General features: G+C 40.6%; 1 protein-coding gene across 3 annotated transcripts in view; it reads right to left on the bottom strand.

Annotated features, from left to right (window-relative positions):
* The window catches only part of polm (polymerase (DNA directed), mu), a 35328-nt gene that overhangs the window by 10141 nt on the left and 530 nt on the right, over positions 1–24657 (bottom strand). The window contains exons 2-11 of one of the 3 annotated variants that reach the window (XR_015847086.1): positions 23175–23346; positions 22953–23054; positions 20963–21133; positions 20822–20893; positions 14504–14624; positions 14303–14435; positions 12221–12323; positions 10972–11190; positions 10820–10903; positions 8007–8159 (exon numbers count right to left, since the gene is read on the bottom strand). Coding sequence is in view for 2 of the 3 variants with exons in the window: in XM_088319788.1 (XP_088175914.1) it covers positions 8073–8159; positions 10820–10903; positions 10972–11190; positions 12221–12323; positions 14303–14435; positions 14504–14624; positions 20822–20893; positions 20963–21133; positions 22953–23054; positions 23175–23346 (1264 nt within the window). In the remaining variant the exon portion in view is untranslated. Of the gene's footprint in view, positions 1–7902; positions 8160–10819; positions 10904–10971; positions 11191–12220; positions 12324–14302; positions 14436–14503; positions 14625–20821; positions 20894–20962; positions 21134–22952; positions 23055–23174; positions 23376–24657 lie in introns of those variants that run through there. The other 2 variants (XM_088319788.1, XM_088319790.1) reach the window with 2 other exon arrangements.

Here is a 24657-nt window from a genome sequence, read left to right as displayed (position 1 = left end):
CTCCACTACGCGACATCTTGGTCTCTTCCCCTGTGCTCTTGGGTGCGACGATAGGGGGCGATGACACTTCAAATGACAGCACCATACAAATCAATGCCCGCTGCCGTTAGTCACAAGGGAAGAAGAAATATAATGGCAAAGCGAAGCCACCAGAGTAGGCGTGTCAGCGTTATTTTTAAGCAGACTTGATTCCTTTTACTCATTTAATGTGTGGTCTGAGTCAGACTGCTGGGAAACTTGGGAGGAATTTTAAACATTTACAAGCACTTCACCCAAAATTCAAGGACGTTTCAAACTTTGAAAACTTAAAATATTCCATGCACCGGGGGACTTGAGAAATGTAGTCTCAAAGTTGACCAGTTTGGCTTGTTTACTGTAGAAATGTGATGTAATTGAAGGAAAGAAAACACTCTTAAAATGGGGGACCCCATTTACGCAAAATGTGAGGCTAGCGCCGAAACAGAAAGTGATTGTAGAGAACAAAGTTTATCCGACCCAATTTTATGGTATGACGAAAGAACAGGAGTTGAGAACCTATGGCTTGCGCGCCATGCACGGCTCTTTTCGTAAGTACATAAGGCTCAGAGATAAAATTGTATTCTTGCCAATCTCATCTGTCGCGTTCCAAATCTGATCAGTGCGAAGTCGAGTATAGTGCACGCATTGCTATCGTAGCGCTAGTAGGGTGTGGTTTGGTCCATTAGATAAAAGAGCATACTCCCCGCAACAGTTTACAGTCAAGGTGTCACACCAACAGACCCCATTTTTGCTGTACGTTGTACAAGAATTATTTATACTTAAGCTCGTTAAACAATTTAGGTTCACTGATGAGAAACTTAAAGATAAAAGCCTAGAGAAAAACTGTAATCAGCCAGAAATGCCAGCCAGTATTAAATAATGGCGGGAGGGAGACAAACTTAAAGTGGTATATTTGTTGACATGAGACACGGCTCTTGCATTATTTTTATTTCATAAATTTTATGAAATCATCGAACGTCACCAAGTAAAATAAAATGCGCTGAAAAATTAGAATTTGTCTGAAGAGCAGGTATGGTGGTTTTGCGGAAATTTGTCTTGGAATATAAAGTATGGCTCTCACTCTCAAAAATATATAAATAATCAAAATATTTATCGATTACGGCTCTTTGGGTCAAAAAGCTTCCCAACCCCAGGTATAGAGGGAGAAAACCTGTTATAGTGCCAGATAATTAGATAGAGCTGTATCAATTCAAATCCAGTGGTTAAGGCAAGTAATGAGGACGAGGGCAGATTTGACATTCGTGACAAGAAGGTGAACAAGAGTGATCATTTCTTGAATGCAGATTGGTAGGTTTAACCATCATGAAGACCTTACTCATTCTGAGGATACCTGATGTTAGGTTGCAGCTAGCCAACTGCTCTCCATATCGGTTTTTTCCACTGAAAGGAGAGGCCCTCCATTTTCGTTGTACTTTTGTATAATGACAATAAAGACCATTCATTCAACTGCAATTCTGCGTTTTGTGTAGTTGTTATTTGGTTATAGTTGTGTACTCTAAGCCGGTAAGGATGTCATCTCAAGGTAAGTTTGACCCTTGAGGGATTTTATTAAAGTGTGTCACTACTTAGCAGATTTTAACGTTTTGCCAGGGGTTCTGACCCCATTAACTGTGATAACTGAGGTAATACTGCATTTGCAGTGCAACATCTTGCCAGTGTTCCGTCTGTCCTTAGTATGGCCCTGGTTTTCAAGCTCGCTGGTGTTACTCTGACGACACCTCAGCTCAGGATTTTAAAGACAAGACAGGCTGTCTTCAAAATGCAGTATATGCATATTTGGAATGCAAAGAACGAGATATAGATTTAATGCAAAAAAACATGTGCTATCACCTCACATTTTGCATGTTTAAGAATTGGGAAATACCATTAAGACGGGCAAGAGGTGAGCGGATTGGCTAACGCAGATGATTGAAGTCTCCTACGTGGCCCGTCTCCCGCCTTGTCTGTTATGGCCTCCGCTAGACTTCCCCCCCTTCTCCATTTGATCTCTATCAGGCCATCAAAGGCTCCTTTAGGCTTTGATGGAGCAGGCAGGACTCGTCGGTGAGGACTAGCCGGCACGGCAGCCACCCCCCTCTACCCCATTCCTTCCTTTAACAGAATCGCCCCGCTCTACCCCATTCCTTCCTTTAACAGAATCGCCCCCGTTATCAATACAAACTGTAATTTGTAAGGATTTCAGATCAATTTGATGTGATTATACACAAAACATGCGATTGTTTTGTGTCTGTGGTAACAATAATGTTCCTTGTTAAACCCGGGTGTGTGACATAAACCCAAAATACCACAAATTGAGATTTCCTAATAAACACAAACATAGTATTTTCATTCAACTCACTCAGTAAAGCTTCATAGCGTCAAAATCATTTCTGAATTTTGGAATCAGACATAAAGAGATGTTATCATGCTGCATATGCCAACATTAACCTGAGCGCTAATGTTGAAGGATTAGTATAGATATATTTTCTAAGACTAATTATGTTTTTATAACATTCATTTACTTCCTGCATTTACTTACTGCCTTTCTTAGGAGGGGACTTTTATTGTACATGGTGTTTTGATATGAAAATTTGATATCCTTTGAATACAATAATCAATTATTAGAATAAATATATTAATTTTTCTGTACTAATTTACAAGCAGATATATTATATACATTTAAAAAAAGTAATCTGTTGGAGACTGTGACCCAAGAAATGCTTAAGCGTGTTTGGCAGGAGCTGGATTACCGACTAGACCATGTGCCGTGTCTCGGGCAGTGCGCATATTGAAATTGTTCACGCAATCCACATGCTTTTGAATCTCTCATTCAGATTTGGAAAAATAAATCTGATGATCTTCAACATTAATACTTTTTGATTTCATTTTCCTTAATCATGTACTATCTGTACTAAATTTACAACTCAAAAGACATGGAATGTTTTGAAACCCTGTTGTATTGTCCTTTGTTATATAAATATTTCATGTTTTTTTGAGACTTTGGATGTTTTAAAGGGACACTGTATCTAAATGTCACTATAAGGTGTAGTACAACTGAAAACGAGTGCTACAAAACACAAGAGAGAATACAAACTACTCAAAATGACCAAATCGCACATTGCCCAGCATTTCACAACGTTTTGGTTTTTTGGGTGTATCCAAAGGAGTAATATGGTGGACAATCACGTCAACTCTAGGTGAAGCTCATTTTATGTAAAATAATACAGATTTTTCAAGTCAAGTCACATTTATATGTATAGCCCTTAATCACAAAACGTCTAAAAGGGCCACACAGGTCACAATTACACCATCCCCTGATCTTGAACCAACATGCGGGCAAGGAAAAATTAAAATTTTCAATCTACCTAAAGATCTCAACTGCATATCCCCAATTTGACACTTGCAGTTACATTGACGTAAAAAAGTCGTTTTAACTCTAATTTCGCATTCCATTTTCACGGCAAGCATATCAACAATACCGATTTTCTCCCCTTAAAGACTCCTAACCATCTAAGAAAAAAAAAAAATCTGTTTTTTTTTTAAGATTCAAACAGCAACAGAAAATCTAGTATTTAAGTTTACAGTTGCCTTATCTTAAAGCGAAACGAAGTCTGTGCATGAATAAACCAGGCTAACGATCAGATTAGTTTCACATTTTTGGTAAAAGTTTGCAACTTTAAGATCCATATTTTTTCTTACATTCTAGAGATAGATAGTGTTTTGCGCTTAAAGATAGAGTGCGCGATAACACCTACAGCTTTTAATGTCAATGAGTTGGCATGTATGGTTTTTTTGTGCACAAAATTTCCACTGATTGTTTATCACAGTGCCGCGAACGCTGCCTATTCAGCCTTTGAAGTCAATGTGACTTCCATTCTCACATTTAAGCATCAGACGGACTGACGGACAGTGGACAGACGGGCGGAGCGACAGACAGACGCAGAGTCTCCGCCGAAGCGTTGCCGCTTTGGGGTGTGAAAAGCAGAGACGAGGGCCAGAAAATGACAAGGGATGATGCTGTCTCGTCTGCATCCATGAAGCAACGTGTTTTCTCCTGTTTTGTCCTGTTAAATGTGGCAGGTATCGAATGTCGATAAAGCAGTACTTAAAAAAAGGTAGGCAAAGAAAACAAGGTCTTAAGAGAGGATGCGTGAGGCCCGACGCCGCTTTGCTTTGATGTTGGCTTACCATTTTCAAGTTAATGAGGCCGTTAGCACCATGCCACGGAAGCCACTAACACTTCACACACAACAAACGTGCTCACACGTTCACAATCTCCAACTGTGTCAATGACTTGAGCTCAAACTTGGACATTTCTGATGACGGGCCTGCATTTATGATTGATGATGATACCACTGTACCACCAGTGGTATAGATGACATAGGAAAAGGCAGTAGATTTTTAAGACTCAAAGTGTTTATTGTCATATGCTCAGAAAAGAATGACGTTTCCCTGCACAACTAAGTTCTTACCTTGCCAGCGTGAAAAAAAAGAAACTAGGAAACAATATACATGTATACATAAAAGAATATTACGAATATTAAAAGATAAAAATAGAAGGTTAACTCAAGATGAGTTAAGGCACTAAGAAAAAACACAAGATTAACTCAAGTGTGTATGAGTAGTCAAGTGTAGTCCAGTTGAAAGTGACTGGAGTGCAAAAAGAATCCAAGTATGGTTCAGTGTAGAGTGTCAGTAGTGTAATAAAATGTTACCTCATCATCATACTATTTTAAGAGCCAGAGACGAATGTTAGTTTCGTTGTGCATTTTACATGTCTCAATGACGACAAATTCTATTCTATAAGTGACAAATTTAATGTCCTCGTAACATGTGAAATGCAAAACGGAGTTAATTTTTGTCTCTGGTACTGTGGCTAAAAGTAGTGCGATAATGAGAAAAAAACCTAAGGCCTTTTATTTTGTCACATGTACCTCTGATGGTCCAGTGGTAAGGATTCAGCTCTCTCATTACTGCAACCCGGATTTGATTCCTGTTGCGTCCATTGTTTCTCGACTGGCCAATCATAAAATCTTGTGTATAATACACACCCAAAGTTTGAGTTCTATTTTAGGTAAAGAAAAGTGCATGCAATACACAAATAAATACAGCATTTTTCAAAGTATCAGGCAAAAAAAAAAGATTCATCATTCATAGGCATTTGTTGGAGCTTGTTTTAGTGTAAAAGAGGATCCAATTATAAGAATTATACATTCAAAATAATGTTGCAAAAGATGAGCAAGCATACACTACATGGTGGTGCATCTAATGGTTTACTCCGTAATATCTGTTAGAATACCAGAAAATGGTGATGAGAGTGTTCCGTGGCTGCAATCCTAGAAGAGTCAGCGACATCTCAGCTCCAAAAGGTTTAATCAGAAAATCGAGGGGGAAAAAAAGTAACAATAAAATCATTACGCTTCACTGGTAAACAATTTTGCTCCGATGATATATTTGTTTTATTTTTTAGTAAAAATAACTGTTTTGATAAACCAAAATGTAATTTTACACATTTGAGAGGCATTTTCATACTACTAATAGAATTTATAACATATATCTTAAGTTAATAAAATCATAAAATGAAATGCCCACAGAGAATATGGTTTAAGTGTTGTTGTATTTTTTGTAAAACCGTAAGCAAAAAGATTTTCTATTTGCATCATCACGTATATTGGGATGTGCTATATACATTATTTGGACGTACAGGTATAGACATCCATTATGATTCCTAATCTTTGATTTTTCATAAACCTGGTTTATTTTAATGCATTTCCCGGGATTTCCGTACTTTTCTCTTTAGTGCCATGGAGTTGTATGCAAAGTAAAAAAATTGGTTGAGTGGCGCCAAAGTCCAAATACAATAAAAATAATGATAATAATAATTTTCTTGCATACCACTGACTGCAGCCCCCCATGACACTGGTATTGCACACTGTGGCAGATCATGCGTGCGACAGTTTTCTCGCATTGCTTTGCAGAAACTTCTACAAAGTAATGCAAAAGAAGTGTTATGGTTTCTACCAAGTTTCATGAACTTGAATTGTGTGTGTGCCTATTGTCACAGCCAAAGCAAAACTGATTGGTTGGTGGGAAAGAAACATCTGACCAATTCCCATGAAAAATGTAAACAATTTAGATAAAATGTGTTTGACTCTCAGCTAATATTGGTCAGCTGTTTGAATCTAAGTGAACCGTGACCTCTTTGGCAAAATATACATAGGAGGCAACTCAACCCAGCGACCATTACTTACCGACACCGACTTGGGCAGGATGGAAAGGAAATACTCAACCAATGAAACTATGCATTTGGTCATGGAGGGAAAATCTGAACCAGAGGAATTATTTTCCTCTGACACCTCGGACTATTCAGATGAAGATTTTGAACCTAATTATTTGGCAGGATAGGACCAAACGGAGGAGGTTTCTGAAGACAATGAACCGGATGACGATGTGGAGGAAGAAGACATAGAGAAGGATCTGGGTGACGAGAATGTGCAAGATGATGTGGAAAAAGACATGAGTGGACAAAACATTTGGCGATCCAAAAATAAAACAAATCATGTCATCTCCATCACACAAAGTGGCTGGCCACTTTGAGCCTCCAACACTGCCAGACCCCAGGCACACTTTGTACATCATTACCCGCATCAGTACTTTCGTCACAGAACTGAATTAATTTTTTTTACAGAGGAAATAATTGACCGCATAGTCGCAATGACTATTTTACAAGGGGAGAGAAAGATTATGCACTGGACAACGATCACGGCACAGCACCTCTATGCATGACTTATCCTTTTAGCTGGAATGTACAGGTCAAAAGACGAGTCAACACAGAGCCTATGGGACAAGACACTGGGTCGTTTGAAGTTCGCGGCAAAAATGCCAGTCTGGAAGTTAACGGTGTAGATAAATAAATAACTTTAAATCTACTACGTATGTATCGATAGGTCTGATGCCACTGAACATTTTGAGTGGTTAAACTTCAAAAATATTCATCGATGACAGAGTTGTCACACTTCAATGTCACATCCAAATAATTTAACATGTATTGAAAAAAATAAATTGTCACCACTTTTTGACTAGTATGAAGCTCTAATTAGGCCATATGAAATCCCCTAGAAATGTTATGTATGTGTATATAAAGTTCAGTTAGTTTTCTTTATAGTCGCTTTTAGGATATGTGTGGTCCTAAGGGGCGGGGGAGGAATAAATAAATGTAAAACGACATGTGTATGGATAGGTCTGATGCCACTGAACATTTTCAGGGGTTGAAAGTAAAAAATATTCATAAATGGCCGAGTTATCTCACTTTAATTTCACGTCCAAATAACATACACTGACTGATTGTGTCACTTGGTTTAAAGGTGGAGTATGCAGTTTGAGGGTGTCCTTAAATAGTTTAAAGTTAAATATTTTCTCTATTAGGTATGTGTTAATAATGCCTAACTGGTTTATTTTCCATTGCGCCTATGTGCTTTTTTTTTAAATTTTCATCAGGCCTTTTCGGGACGGAACAAACCCCCAAAAGATTAAAGGTGACGAGTTTATTAGAGCGTGTCTAAGAAATGCACACAAATATTGTGTTACTCTGTCACTTTACTCCTGGATTAAAGTCATGATTGCAGCCATAGGTTTTTTAAATGCTGTACCCCACCTTTAAAAGGAAACAAAATAATCTGGCAGTGGAACAGTGTTTTTGTTTTGAGGAACAAGAGTATTTTTACTGTGCATAAAAAAAGTAATTTTTACCGGTAAATTTACGAAATATTAAACAAGTAAAACTCTTGGAGGACAGCCATTGGGTAATTATATTGTGCATGATTGTAATCTGTGTTTTGTTAAGACAGGTATAAAGGGGAAAAAAATGGTCCAAGGGTCACCCAATATTAAAGTTAGCTTTTAACGGCACTTAAATAACAGATTGTGACGAGTTAAACATGACGACAAAACCATTGATTTCATGTGGCTACAATCTTGCTCAGCCCTACCACATTGCAGTTTTCAAGACATGCAACCAAGTTGTCTAGAAGAGGTCCTGGAGGCGGATTTCTTCATCAAGCGTTCCTTTCTGAAGGTGGGATGTACTCCAGGGAAAGATGGGCAAATATCTCCTCCTCTGTTGCTGCTTTTAGGTACTCACGCTGAGATGCAGACAAGAAAAAATGATGCAGTCACATTGTGAGGACCTCAAATGAATCACAACAATTAGTTGAGTGTATTGATCAATTAGAATTTATTTGAAGGAATATTTAATTTTTATTTTAGTGACCAACATTCAAGTACTGTAAGTGCACTGCTGACACGTGGCTACAAAGTATTGGGTGATGGTTTAAAGTATTATAAAAATAAAATTGATTTTACATCTGTTTTCTGCTATAATTCTCAAATTCTCTTTTGGTTTATTATAACATGGAACAAGAATGGATAATGATTTCATAATGAAGACTCTTTTCAAGAACATTTAAGGGGGAATCACAAAGATCACATAATGTACCTGTCAACATATTTCAAACGTTTTTTTAATCATTTGCATTTGTGTAGATAGATAGATAGATAGATAGATAGATACTTTATTCATCCCCGAAGGGAAATTCACTTTTCCAGCAGCATCCCTGAGCTGAGAACAATCGAAAATAACACGGGAGCTGCTGGAGTGGCTGCCATTCGTGACGGCGCCGGAGAAACGATTCAATTTGAATCATGTACAAACAAACAAACAATTGAATCAGACGGTACACCGAGAGATTTTACAAAGCTTTAATAATATAGCTTTGACAGCGCGGTTAATGGTAGCAACACTCGAGCGCTGCTAGCGGCCGTTAGAAAAATTATATGCTGTATAACAAGTTTTATACGGGAATCCTTTTTTAAAAGAACGTCTCTTCTTAGTCACTTGGAGCAGATGATAAAGTCATCGTAAATTGCCAATTTTATAAAAGTATTCTACATAGTTATTCTTTTTTTGAGTTGGTGCCACGTTGTTTGTAAGGTTTATTATCACTTAATAAGGAGGATTCGCACTATATAATAAGGGTAGCAATTGGTGGAGGTTAACAGGTATAAGATCGTGAGAATGTTGATGGATAATTAATTTATCTGTTAAAATAAAGTTACTGTAACTTTAAATGAACATACAGACAAAAAGTTTTTACAACACAATTTTTTTTGCCTGTAGTAGTTTGCATTCACAAACTGGACGAGCTGATGCCAGCAGTGAACAGTCCCAAGCGGTGTGTGGTCTTTAGTGGAAGCATCTGGGACTGCTTGTGAACTGGATTTTCCTTCGTATAGCGAGCAAGATTTTTGTTGCAAATCAAACTTGTTCGCTGGAATTATTGTGTTTAGAGGTGCTCATATTAAGTGGTACCACTGTATCTCATTACAAAAATATTCATATTAAAAAAATATTAAATTTAATCCAACAATCGAGCCAGAGGGCGAAACAAATGAGATATTCTAATTTGAATACAAAAACACACAAAAACTGTTCAAATTGAGCATTGACCAGTGCTGTTTAGTTAATACATACACTGATTAGTTGGTTGATAAATTCTTTAAAACAAGTTTCAAAGTGCATCACTGTTTAAATATTCTAATTACTGAGGCCATCTTCTGTGATAAACGCCATGGCATTTTTAAAGGAAAAAACATTTTGTACATACATAAGCCGCACCTGACTATAAGACACACTAAAACACAAGATAATTACAAAGAAAGACTGTACACAGAAAGAGTTTTAATAATGTACGGTACTTTAAGCCATAAACGTTCCTAAGGCCCGCCGGTGGGCCGCCGGACCTTTGATAGACAAATATGTGTCTGTGCGATGTCACCCGTCACTGAAATACGTCATATCACGTATCATTAGAAAGCGCTAACTCTTGGGATTAAAAATATGATAACCATTTCAAAATGTACTCAGAGAAATGTCACGGTCAGTCTAAAACAAGGTACTCGAAAACTACAAACCTGAAGTGACTCACTAGTACGTCCCCTGGTTGTCTTCAACTTCTTAGAATACCCGCTAAAATGGCTTTGTTACATAAAGGACAATCCACAGATTCCAACCGTGCAAAATATTGACTCCAAAACACACGATAAAGCCGACAGAAGAACGGGAATCAGTCTTAAAGATTTTTGCTTCGTTGGACGATGCTTCTTGTCATCTGTTCGTTTCGCAACATTATTTCCGTTTACAAATAACAGACTCGTAAAAGTATTCCCCATACGGTAGGTAGCGCTCCACTTTCTATTGACACCATTTCCACGATGAGGGTCGTTCCATGCTAGTTTTATTCATGCACAAAGCGCAAAGTTGCATGATACATACAGTATATTCCACCTGTCTCACTCTAACCTTTACTGCTCGGGTGCCCCTAGAGGCCGTTAGAAAAAAATGCATAAATTGGCCGCATCGTTCCATAAGCCGCAAGGTTGAAAGCTTGGGGCAAAAGATGCGGCTTAAAGTCCGAATTTTATGGTACTTCAAAAGCCTGAAACAGATGCCCTCTTAGATGCATGCCGGATGATATTGCTATGATTTAATTTTCGTTGTGTATTTTTTTTAAGTACACACGCACTCAGCTAACCAAGTCAAGTTGAAAAGAGGCGGGCCGGGGCAAGGGGGTTCTCTTGTGTTTGTTTGCATACGTATCCTATGTTCTGATTTGACAATCCTCTAACCAGCATTTTTGTGCAGTCCAAATTTTTTTAACATGCACTTGTAAAAAGTAAATTAAAAAAAAGTTAACTCCATGTTAAAAAAGAAAAAGAAAAAAAACGGTGTAGCGCATCAGCGTACCTGTCGGTGGTCGTACAAGCCGTGGCTGCTCAGTGACATGTTCTTCTCGTGGGTAGCCCAGCGTCGTAGTTCCCGCTCAAACAACTACGGGTCGACCACAAAAATGCTTTTGGGACGGAACTGGACCATAACAAAAGCACGGCTGGCATTACCTTGGAGCCGGTCCAGCCCAGCAGGGCAAAAGCAAACTGGCTGAACGGACAGACCACCAGGTCGACACGCAGGGCTCGCTGCTTGCCTTGCTCTGACAAGGGAAGTTTCCATATGGACAAGCATCTCTCAAAGTGATCCATGGTAGAGGTTGGTCGAGCAGGAGACAGGCTGGCCTCCGCATAAGAACTTCGACAGCTCCTGTTGTACGCGAGTAAGTCCTGATCCGGAATTGACACAAACAGAAGAGTAACAGTGCATCTTGCTGATATGGTCAGGAGAAAGAAATCACATGTTTGGTAAAGCTGTTGGTTGTAGTAAAGAGTGATGATGTCTATTCATCCATCCGTCCATCCATTACATCCATTGTCTGCACCGCATATCCTCAGCAGGGTTGCGGGGGTGCTGGAGCCCATCCCAGCTATCTTCGGGCAGTGGGCAGGGGACGCCCTGAACTGGTTGCCAGCCAGTCGCAGGGCACACAGGGACAAACAACTCATTTACTCATTCACACCTAGGGACAATTTGGACCGGCCAATAACCTGACATGCATGTTTTTAGGTAATACATGCCCTGATTAGTTTTTTAAGTCAAGTCAAGTCACGCGTGTTTGTTTAGCCCTTAATCACAAGATGTCTCTCAAAGGACGGCACAGGTTACAAAACACCATCCCCTGATCTTAAACCAACATGCGGGCAAGGAAAAACTCAAAACCTCAGCACGAAGAAAACAGGAAACCTTGAGAAATTCTTCAAACAAGTTTTCAAGTGTATAAAGGTGTTGTCCGTAAATATTCTACTTACTGACGCCAACTTTTCTGTTTAAAAATGCCATGGCATTTTTTAAGGAAAAGAACATTTTGTACATACACAAGCCGCACTTGACTATAAGCCGCTCAGAAACATGACATATTTACAGAATAAAGAAAGACAGTACACAAAAAGAGTTTTAAAAATATATGGTAACTAAAATCCCAATTTGGACATGCATGTTTTTAGGAATGTGGGAGGAAACCGGAGTGCCCGGAGGAGACCCATGCAAGCACGGGGAGAACATGCAACTCGGGAAGGCTGGTAACTGGATTTGATCCCATGACCTCAGACTGTGCCGCGGGTGTGCTAACTGCTCAGCCGCTGTGCCGCCCTGATGACACCTAACCGGGTCTTAATAGTAAAAGTCCGGAAGAGCGTGCATTCCACACTCCAGGGGGACAGTGACAATGGAACAGCATCGGTCAAATTCTTCTCTTACCCGAGCTTCCAGTTGTGCCACCACTTTTGGAATCAGACCGTCCTCAAGCCCCTCCTGGGGGTGTGTGATCAGGAAGTCGACATCATGGCCGCTCGACTTCCCCCTACAAAAAAAAATTAAAAATGTAGTAAAGTATAACAATTTTCTTTGTATGTCGGTGAATAAGTATGATGTTTCATATTTTACCAGCAAAACATTGAACAATTGCTCAAGACACACCACAGGAAGTGGTGCCCTAGTGATTAAGGATCCACCCATTCAGCCCAAAAATTTTTTTTGAAAATACGGCCATATAATTTTGTTTAATATAAGATTTTTTATTCTCATAGATTCTTACGGTGTCACTAAATGTAGCCACTATATCTGTAACTTCTTAAAAAATGAAAATAAAACGATTACAATTATCTTTCAGCGGAAATAAAGTTTGTTTATACGGCAGATAATTTAGTATCATTTTTGCTCTTTTTTAACCGTAAAAACAACTTAATCTGCATATATTAAGTATTATTTTTCTCCTTTTATAAAAAGTTTTATAAAATATGGTAAAATAATGGTTTTGATTTTTAACGAAAATTGAAAAATGCGAGCTTGCTACCATTTCATTTGATGTTTTTTCATTTAAGTATATTTTTTCCCAAGTTTATGCCGATCATAATAAGTTCATAGTAGCAAGCAGGACCGGAAAAAAATAAGAATAAAGTAAAACACTTAAGGATTTTAATTGAATTTTTCTTGAAAAAAATTGTTTGTATTATTTATAAAAGTATACTACTAGAAAAAAAGTTAAAAACAACATACGGTAAGGTGAACAAACACATTAGGCAAAATGACCTGCAAATAGAACATATGTTCTTTAATCTGACATATGCTTATTTAAATGTTTTCTTTTTCTCTAAGGGGCCTGGCTTGTCATCGTAGAGTTCAGGAACCTTTGGTTTACATGACGTATATGTCTCTTTTCATGAGTACATATGACTAGGAGATAAAACAAAACTTAAAACTTACTCACAATAATTTGATGTACACTTACATGCAAAGCTATTAGTCACGTGCAACACTAAATTATACTGTGGTTAAGTCCATTATATATATAGGACATAATTTTTACTACAGCTTGCAGTTCTTTTGGCTGTAAATAACTTAATAATCCTGTATATGGAAGCTCACTAAGCAGTCTAGGTTCATTGTTTTCTTTAGACTCTTTATAATGAAAAGCCACACAACAAACTTTAAATACCCAGAAGCTCCAACAAAGCACTCAGAGCTCTTTGAAGGTAAATACGTTGTTATCCTAGTTTGCAGTATCTTGTGACATTTTTGCAAGTTTTTTTTTGCATGGTTTTAAATAATGGTTTTTATTATAAAGGTTTACGTAATTCATTTGAAAATTGTGAAAACCTAAACCTATGTAAAACATAAAGAAAATTATTTTTACATATTCAACGCTATTTACAGCTAATGGGTTAAAATGAGCAACATTAGTAGACCAAAATTTTCGCTTTTCAGTTCACCACAGCAAGCAAATTAAGAAGCACATAATTTCCCCAATAACTCATTCAGTGCCATTGACGTGTTATCACGACATTAATGGTTTTTTTTTCACATTGCAGGAAAAAAAAAAATGTTTTGGGAAGAACACTGAATTTCTGCACAAACGATACATGAACTTTGCAAGAACCTTTTAGTATCCCTTGTTTCTGGTGACGTGCTCACACAATTTCAGTCACTCGGGGGCCACCCACACACTCTCAATCGATGGATAGAGGAAGCAAAGCAACACTTAGAAGTGTGGGCCTCCTTAATGTGTGGACAAAGCTAAGATCAATGCCATTCCTGCCATTTAGTGGTGATTTATCATACTGAAATAATTCCTAGAGGCTTGATATTTACCGATGAGCAGCGCCAAACCATTTGGCCAGTTTTTTTCTTCTAAATATAACAACAAAACACAACATATTTTAACATTTTGGCACTTAGGGACAATGCTTTTGAAAATGTATTTATATGTCATGGTACTGAATGAGTAAATTACAGGTTTATTTTCTAACACAGCCTGGATTTACACATGATATTCAATGTTACCTCCTGAAGCCTCCCACTAAAGTAACCCGGGCGCCTGGCAGCTCAGCTTCAACAATCTGCTCTACAATCTGGCGGACGGCATTGGCCTCAGCCTCTGTGACAGCCTCCGTCAGTTCATTATAGTAAGCCACGCCTAAAAAAGACACGAACGGTCAAAATTCACTAGGAGAGAAGACTTAAGACGAGACTGCTGGTGCTCACCCGCCTGCTGCGCCCGATTGAGGACACGTCCCGATCGACTTAGCTGAGCGACGTTTTGGATGCCTTCCTGGAACCACTGGGCTGCCGTCTTGGCACCCACTCCAAAGATTCCTGTCAAATTCTGAATCAAACAATTCAAATCACTGGTAAAGTACTGAGGATTGAGAAGAACAAGTTCCAGTAAAACACTGGCATAGCGCCAAGGTTGTGTTGCACTAGGTGACAATGGCTGCCAGTGTGGAGCACCAATGTGTTTAGGGGGGCGTTTGTTTAAAGTTTCAAATAAACTTGCTAAGTGTTTCACCAGTCAGACTTTCTCCTATTGTTTTAGTTGATTAAGGCTCTTTGGCTGCACCAAATTAATCAGGAAAATAATGAATCTATTTCTATATTTCTTATTGTATTGATGATTAAAAAAATCTTCCGATTGGATAGCAATGTTTTAAAAGGCAACTTTCTACCAAAAAGAAACACTTTCTTGAAAGGGACAATTTGTATTATTTTACCACTAGTTGTTGCTGAATTGTGCCAGGCAACCGAATACCGCTGATAATGAGCACAAGAAAGAGTACAAACTACGAAGACTCAAAGTGACTGAACTGCACCATTTTTCTTCTGATTTTTTGCCCAGCCTTTCGCTAAATTTTTGGTTTTTGGGTACTCGTAGTAGCAAGATGTGGGATATTTATGTCAGCTCCCTTTAGGTGAGGCTCAGCTTAGGGCCCGGTCACACAGCCGTTTGCGTCTGTATCGAGGCTGAATCACGGCCAGAAATTTCTGCCTGTGAAGCGGACGCTATTGAACGCTTTGAGATCGCCATACAGACGAGATACAGCAGTGCTTTACACGCGGTCGGAAATTCACACACGGTTGGCAGCGCGAAAAAGTTTTGCGCTGCTCAAAACGTTAGGGCCCGGTCACACAGCCTTTCACGGGCGTATCGAGGCTGAATCACGGCCAGAAATTTCTGCTCGTGAAGCAGACGCTGTTGGACGCTTTGAGATCGCCATATAGACGAGATACAGCAGTGCTTTACTCGCGGTCGGAAATTCACAAGCGGTTGGCCGCGCGAAAAAGTTTTGCGCTGCTCAAAACGTTAGGGCCCGGTCACACAGCCTTTCACGGGCGTATCGAGGCTGAATCACGGCCAGAAATTTCTGCTCGTGAAGCAGACGCTGTTGGACGCTTTGAGATCGCCATATAGACGAGATACAGCAGTGCTTTACTCGCGGTCGGAAATTCACACGCGGTTGGCCGCGCGAAAAAGTTTTGCGCTGCTCAAAACTTTAGACCACGTGTTAACCGCGGGCGGCACACGTGGTACACACGAGGTAATGACGCGGAAATGACGCGGAACGACGTGCTATGGCCGCGGCCAGGGCGTGGTTACACGTCGGTAGGACGCGAAATTTCAGCGGGTAATCGTGGGTGGAGCACGGTCATAGCATGTTCTGCGCCTGTATCGCGGTGTTATTACGTGAAATTAGCGTGTTACGCGTGTGACGGTCAAACGCCTTTCTCCGCGTATATACAGCGCGATTTGCCAAGCACACGTCAGTTGTGCTCGAGACGTCAAGGGGTGAACATGGATCCCCGTCACCGTAGTGACCTCGTCTTAATCCATTTTTATTTCTTGACATTTATTTTCATTTCATAACAAGATAATAAAATAAAAATGAAAAACTATTACCGTATTTTCCGCACTATAAGGCGCACCTAAAAGCCTTTATTTTTTTCAAAAGCTGACCATGCGCCTTATAATACAGTGCGCCTTACTTATGGATCAATTTTAAAGTTGCAAAGTTTTCCAACTAACTTGCAGCCGCCGACTAGATTTTCCCCCGAACGCCAAGTAGTACGCGGTGGATGCTGGGATTTATTTACCGGCGTTTCATTGGCTAACCAATGTGTCAATCATTATTTGAATCGATTACTATTGGCTAAAGTTATTCGGAGGTCAAGAGGCGAATCCTTTTTATCATTTACAGGCTGCCATTGGCTTAAACGGCAAACAAAGCCTGCAATTGGCCGAAAAAGATGTGTCAATCATCAGTTGAATCGATCACTATTGGCTAAAGTTATTCGGAGGTCAAGGGGCGGATCCTTTTTATCATTTACAGGCTGCCATTGGCTTAAACGGCGAAACAAAGCCTGCAATTGGCCAAAAAAGATGAATGCGTATAGCATGTGGCTGAGGGCATAGAGAAAGCATTTTTTTCTATTCTGTATTTGTAAATATTGTATTCTCCTGGATTTACTACCCTCACGGATATAAGAGGACATTGCCTGCACATTATTATGAACACAATGACTTCGGTGAGCTATTCCGGGTTTTATATTGTCCCTGTATCTTGTTTCAGACTGAACTCGATGTTTCTGTGATAAGCGGTGCAGATAATGGATGGAATGGAGTGTCTATTTTTAAATTAAACTCAATTCCAAGTGTTTATTGTCATATGCACAGTAAAGTTGCGAGCGAAAAAGAAAATAGATACTAAGGAATGGTTATCATTTCTTGAATCCCAAGACTTTAACCTTCCGAATGATGGAACGATGCATTTGAGTGACATCTTACGGACACCGCATCCGCACGTGTTCTCGACACGTATTTGCGTCTTTGCAAGCTTTCGGAATGTTAAGGGGGTAAGAAGTTGGACTGAACTATCTGACTGTTTTGTCGACGTTCCCATTGTAGCGCCTTATAATCCGGTGCGTCTTATGTATGTCAAAAATAGGACCAAAAACTATTTTTTCGGGGTGCGCCCTATAACCCGGTGCGCCTTATAGTGCGGAAAATACGGTACAATAATAACATATTGTCATGGTCGCTGTGGCGACCGGTCTGCCTCGCCCCCTGGGCACCAGCTGAAGCAGATCAGCTAATTGCGTGGCTGCTATTTAAGGTTGGGTTGTGGGTATGGCGGGTGCTGGCTCATTGCATTTTCAGATACACATTGTCCGTTCTGTTATGCCTTGTCCTGTTTAGTTGAGTCGGAAGAAACCTGTGTTTGCACGTTTTTGTTAAAGGCTGTTTGTTCTGTCTTGTCCCCGAGTTTTGGACAACTTTTATTTTGGTAAATAAAGGTTTTGATCGTCACGCAATTGAGTTCTCCCTTCCTGCCTCCTACCTCCGTTCCGGTCACCCCTTCCACCTCGTGACAGAATGAGCCAACCAGAAGTGAACTCAGCGAACGATCCCAGCGCGATTTGGGGAGAGTTGGAGGACGCCGTTTGGCAAGCACCCATTGAGGTAACCTTCCCTGCCCGTTCGAACCACGGCCCCGCCCGTCGTGGCCAATGCTGTGCCTCGAATGGGGTCCCAGGAGGATTTGACGCCTGCCAGTCCGACTCCGACTCCGCTGCCTGCCAGTCCGACTCCGACTGTCCTGTTTTCGCCTGTCCTGTTCGACTCTCCGGCCTGCCTGTTCGACTCTCTGGCCTGCCTGTTCGACTCTCCGGCCTGCCTGTTCGACTCTCCGGCCTGCCTGTTCGACTCCCCGGCCTGCCTGTTCGACTCCCCGGCCTGCCTGTTCGACTCCCCGGCCTGCCTGTTCGACTCCCCGGCCTGCCTGTTCGACTCCTCGGCCTGCCAGTCCGACTCCCCGGCCTGACTGTTCATATTCCGCCTGTCCCGTCTTGCCTGTTCTGATTCCGCCTGTCCCGTCTTGCCTGTTCTGATTCTGCCTGTCCTGAGTCCGACTCTCCTGATTCCGCCTGTCCTGAGTCCGACTCTCCTGATTCCCTTGTTTACCTGTCCTGTTTGCCGGTTCTGATTCTGCCTGTCCTGATTTTGCCGGTTCTGATTCTGCCTGTCCGACTCCCTTGTTTACCTGTCCTGTTTTCGCCGGTTCTGCCTGTCTGTTTTCGCCTGTCCAGTTTGCCCGCCGGACCCACCCTGCCGAGCGTCGAACCAGTCCGGGGCGCGAGGTAGTAATATTTTCTTTTGGGGACCTCAGGAGCTGTCCCTTAAAGGGGGGGGGCTCTGTCATGGTCGCTGTGGCAACCGGTCTGCCCCACCCCCTGGGCACCAGCTGAAGCAGATCAGCTAATTGCGTGGCTGCTATTTAAGGTTGGCTTGTGGGTATGGCGGGTGCTGGTTCATTGCATTTTCTGATACACATTGTCCGTTCTGTTATGCCTTGTCCTGTTTAGTTGAGTCGGAAGAAACCTGTGTTTGCACGTTTTTGTTAAAGCCTGTTTGTTCTGTCTTGTCCCTGAGTTTTGGACAACTTTTATTTTGGTAAATAAAGGTTTTGATCGTCACGCAATTGAGTTCTCCCTTCCTGCCTCCTGCCTCCGTTCCGGTCACCCCTTCCACCTCGTGACACATATTGGCTTCTTCGGTGCCATAGCTTGAAATCTTGATCTTCACGGGACTGTGTCTTGAGCGGTTATGATTTCTACAGCCCGGTGTTATGCCGAGAAATGCATCCTTGCCGAGATTTGCATCCCCTCGCTACTACAACCACTTTTACCTCGTTTTATCTCACTTTTATATCACTTTTAGGGAATGTAATGGCGAAAATATGACCAAATCCACTTTGTCTTGCATTTGTTGGGAATGTAATACAACTTAAACCATTCCGTCTTTGTTTTTGTTGTGAACGTAATCGAACGGTAATGCACACCGTATATAAATCACTTTTGAGAACTGTTATGCACTCTACCGTAAAGCTTATTATGCAGAAATAAGCTTTATGGTAGAGTGCATAACAGTTTCAATACGAGCGATTTGAATAGAAAAAGACAAAATAAACATGTTAACTGCTCAAAAGTGATTTGTATACGGCGTGCATTACCGTTCGATTACATTCACAACAAATACAAAGACGGAATGGTTTAAGTTGTATTACATTCCCAACAAATGCAAGACGAAGTGGTTTTGGTTATATGTTCGCCATTAAATTCCCTAAAAGTGATGTAAAAGTTAGATAAAACGAGGTAAAAGTGGTTGTAGTAGCGAGGGGATGCAAATCTCGGCAAGGATGCATTTCTCGGCATAACGCCGGCTCGGCAGCTTTTATACCCGTGGTCCACACGAGAAAATGACGCGGAAATGACGCGATGAGGAAGCGGAACAGTCGCCGGCGTCTGTTTTGCGGGCATACCACCGATGAACAGCGGGTTGGCCAATTTTGCGCATTTTCCATCGCGGGCAACCACGGGCCAAAAAAAAAACGCAAAATTTTACCCGCGATACAGACGCAAACGGCTTTGTGACCGGGCCCTCATGAAAGAAAAATAAAATAAACCTAGACCTTGGAGTATTTTGAAAAAAGTCATTCAAAAGTCATTTCACGCAAAATATCAAAGATCAATTTATTCACAATTGTGAGACATTTTGAGAGTGGGAAATTTTATGTTAGAGTATTATCAGTTTTTAGTATTGGCATATACTTGTTTTATTGGGGCAATCGAATGTACAAGTGTCTATAACAACTCGAGAGCAAGGTAGCTAAAACAGGGGTCTCTATCCTGTTGACCACAAGCACCAGGTAGACCCCTAAAAAACCTAAGTAGCCCGCAGACGGGGTCTGAAAAATAGCGATTGCGATTTTCTAGTAAATCTGATTTCCAACTGACATGATGTTTAAGTGGTTGACATAACTTCTAATAATTACAAACTGGTAATAACATAGTACTAGCAGGTTATTATAGAAATATCAAAATGGTAGCCTTTAGCGCCCATCAGTAACAAATAGTAGCTCTCAGCTTAAAAAAGGTTGTTGACCCCTGACTTAGGCAAGGTTCACACTTGATGCTCAATTACGATGTTTTGGTGAAAATCGTTCATATTTCCGACTGAATGTGACTTGTATGTTATCTCCCAAGTGAACGACATGAGTGTCCCGCTTTAGGACATGTGACTTTACACGCGATGCGCCCAGTTATTGCGGAAGTACCCATGAATGGTCACGGCAGAGCGTATTTAGCAAGTTGAAAGGAGGCTGAACAGACTTGACCCCCTATTTATGAATTAAATCCAGAACCTCCCTTTCCTTCCGTTGAATGCTCTCCAGGTTTAAGTTCGCAATGGTTGTTGATTTCTCCACTTCCTCCTGTCTATCGATGACATGCAGGTCGCAGGTCTCGATTGTTCACACGGCAGTCACATTCCAAAGGGTGAGATATGCATCGGATTTAGGACCACATATGGAATTGTCCTGGTTGTGGTGTGAAAAAAAGCGGATATGTGCCTTTCGGACGGACTTTAACAGGTTGGATTTACGTCGCGTTCATGCAAAAATATGATCTGATTTTCCTGCAGTGTGAACCTAGCCTTAGACTAGTAATGGTGCTTTAAAAAAATGGTAGTACCTTCATGGCAAGGAAACGCTCAGACTGCCTGGTGGCCTCCACTTCATGCGACGACCCATTTTCCAAGATGTCCTACCAAGGGAACACAGAATTGCTCAAGCACCGTAGAACAAAGCATCGTTGCAAGACCCTCCAACCCACCTGGATGACCCCTAAAGAGTGTCGGCCCACGCAGGGGCATCCTCTAAGCTGCTGGGCATCCGCCAGTGGCAGGGGGAAGAACTTAAGCACTGCTGCAGCGCGGCGGAAGGCCACTGCACGACCCTCGTCTTTAGTGAGTTCTGCATTTTCAGCCAACAATGATAAAGCATCCTGAAAAAGGGTTATAAGAGGATTTAGAAGAGACTTCAGCGATCTTTAGATTTGAACTTTGGCTGTCCTGAAAAAAATATATACATAAGGAACTTCTACTTTTCTTAAAATAATACATACACAAGCAGTAATAAATTGTTTTTTATTAATATATTACTATTTTTTAAATAAAGTCAAAACGTACGCGGAAATTACATATAACTTTAGGGGACACTGTGGCAAATCCTAAATGACGTAACTAAAAACATGGAAAAAACACATTTAAGTAAAACATTTTTTGAAAACATAAAAAAATAATCCTAAAGAAAAAAAAAAACAGTTTAATTAATAAAACAAAACACATCAATAACTAAATGTTCGCGAGAAAGCAAAACTATAAATGTCCATTCTAACTATTTATTCTTAACAGGATTCATTCAATTTATAAACAAAAACTGCCACATTCAAAACACTAAATAAAGTTGACTTTCAAAATCGAAATGATTTTATTGATGAACAAAAAAAATAACAAATTGATTTTTCGAAATCTATTTCATAATCCGTACACAAACTAATTTAAAGGGACAGTGTGTATTATTTGACCACTAGGTGTCAATTTATTCTGTATTGTGTAGGGTTTTCTGCTTTCATTTTAATATATTTAGGGTTGAAAATAATTATTCTTAAGTGCAATCAGTTAGCAAATTCGCCCCTAGATGTCACTAGCACTTCACCATACAGTTTAGTTTTGAACTTTCTCTCTTATTGACTGAAGGAGCAGAAACTCACTACAAATTATTGTAATTTTAAATCAAGTTATCACTTTGAGTTATTGGAATTCTGATACTAATCACTAATCCAGAAAGAGATGGAACCAAGAAACCCTGCAATGTAATATAAAATAAAACGATTAATTAATACACGTAATCAACATAGACAAGAGAAAGAAAACGCACTGGGGAAATCGACCAGGTAAGAAAAGGTTTAATAACGAGCAAAAGAGACCAAAAGGTTCCCGCTATAATGCTAATCAAATCGGAGTGATTCCTTTGTACAGAAGATTTCGCTAACATCTTCCCCTAGAACCAACAGTATGATGTTTAGTTTGAACAGTCACCATAGAAGTTGTGACTTGAGTTGTTCTCTTTCTGGCTCTGAGGTGTTTCAGCGTATGGCCCACGTATCGATGAAAGAATGCGTGCGGACGAGTCCAGAAGGAAAGGGAGCTAATTCTGGTCATTTTAAAGGGGCAGTGACGCTGGAATAAAATCACAACTCTTTCTACCGATAGGGTGAAATTAGGTTTGAAATTGTTGGCGGGTCAATTAAACAGGGCCTGTTTAAGATTGTTTTTGAAGCCAATGGTCGAGAAATTAGCATAATTAATTTTTATGCAGGAATGTCTCCCAAACGACTCATTTACTATCCATGCATTATCTTCACCGCTCATGCTCTGTTGAGTCGCAGGGGTACTGGAGCCGATACTACCCATCTTCAGGCAGTGGGAGGGGACACCCTGAACTGGTTTCCCAGCCAGTTGCAGGGCACACAGAGAACGACAAACACTCGCTCATCCACACCTACGGACAATTTAGACCGGCCAATTAACCTAACATGCATGTTTTGGGAAGGTGAGAGGAAACCGGAGTGCCCGGAGAAAACCCACGCAGGCACGGGGAGAACATGCAAACTCAGGAAGGCAGGTAGGTGGATTCGAACCCATGACCTCAGAACTGTGCCACTAGGAGGCGCTAAATAATACACACTGCTCTTTGAATTAACATAAAATGTGTTTTATAGTACTTCTATTCTGAAGCCAGCACTTATGAAGGGGACGCACAATAAAGACAGTGTTGTGATGGTGCAGGGTGGTCTTCCTCTGACAGGCATAACTGGGTATTGAGAAGGTCGGCGACTTGGCTTCACTTGATGTTGGCTGCCCCTGCAAAAGATTATTCAATAAAAAAACATTATTAAGCTAACCTTCAAATTTCCTTTACACTTTTTGCCGCAGGAAGCGTTGACACAAACATCATCTCGGTGCATTTATTTGGTTTCCTACCGTCAGTAAATGTCTCTGCTGGACGTCAACGGGGCATCCAGCGCTCAAGCTCTCTGTCAACCAGTTGATGTCCACCAGATGACAAGTTTCTGGTTTGTGACCCTGAGAACTCATCCACCTTCTGACGTCGTCCCCAGAGTTCTTCTCGGAGACAACGTGCGTGACATTTTCACTGATGAGATATCACATGTCTGCCTTCAACTATGCAAAAGTGAACCAATATGAAAAATGGAGCTGACACAAAGCTTTACAACAACTGTAAGGGGAGGCAGATGACACTGTGCCTCACCTGTCATTATGGAAATATAAAAATAAATGGTTGTGTTTATTCCGTGTTAAAGTTCGTTCTCTTCAACTTTTGGATTCTCCTTTTCAATTTTGGGGAATTTTCAATAATGATTTGCCACACATCTTAGCCCCAAACAATAGAATTTGTAATGGTATTAGCAAAGTACTAACAGCAAGTCAAGCCATCCAGTAATTTTTCTTGTTGCAGGAACTTTTTTCCCCTCAGCTACAGTTTATATATTGCTTCCTTGCGCTGACAATCAAATGATGAATAAGATGATAGTTCAATTATTTTTTATCTGAATGATGCTCACTAGACCATACATTCACTACATGCCACTGTAACGACTGTATTGCATTGCTTAATGATTGTTTACTATTATTATTACACATTTTTAAACCCATCTAATAAATGTGCTGTGGACCTCGAGAGTATTTTGTAAAAGTGTTAAACTTTTCCACTCATTCCTATCACCAACAAATTATGAATGAGTGGGGAGATGTTGTAAAAGGATAGTGGGATGTTCTAAGGGATGGGCAGGGCACCTGTATTATGCGCCAGGGGTAAACCAGTGAAAGCTGTTGGACCCTGCTGTTGAACAAAAGAGTGTGTTGTGTCACCCTAACCCGAGTGACATGGCCACTCTGTCAGTCACCCCTCTTGAGGGATATAACCAAGGTAGATAGATAGATAGATAGATAGATAGATAGATAGATGGTGAAGAATTTTATACATTTGACTATAAGGGATTTTATACAATTGAATACAAGTTACATTATTGAGTCCAATGAAGATTTTCACTGAGTGGGCTTCAGGTCACGCTGTTCCAAATGCGGAATGTTTTGGATGGGGAACTTTGCTAACAGGACTCAGGATGGAGGACGGCGGGCGATGTTTGGAGAACAAGGCCCTGATGACGTTGAAACGCTCGGTGTTGTTTTGGTTAATTCCAGACATCGGGACGCTCTTCTCCGAGATTGTGGACTCCACGTGGGGCCTTTCCTGGCACACCCATCGGAGGAGCCGGCACACCAGCTTGCGGAAAAAACGTGGGCCGAGAAAGAAAAGCAGAAGATCGAAAAAGAGGAGGCTTGACAGAGAATTGGGCGACACTAATTTGGCCATATTCGATGGAGTTCACTTAATTAAATTGTTTAAGAAATTAAATCTGCCCCCGTGTGAAAATGCCGGCTA

This window comes from Urocampus carinirostris, chromosome 16, assembly GCF_059441175.1.
Source record: "Urocampus carinirostris isolate Australia breed hairy pipefish chromosome 16, RoL_Ucar_1.0, whole genome shotgun sequence".
NCBI lineage: Eukaryota > Metazoa > Chordata > Actinopteri > Syngnathiformes > Syngnathidae > Urocampus > Urocampus carinirostris.
The sequence above is the reverse complement of the archived record's forward strand: the minus strand, read 5'-3'. Positions and strand labels throughout refer to the sequence as shown.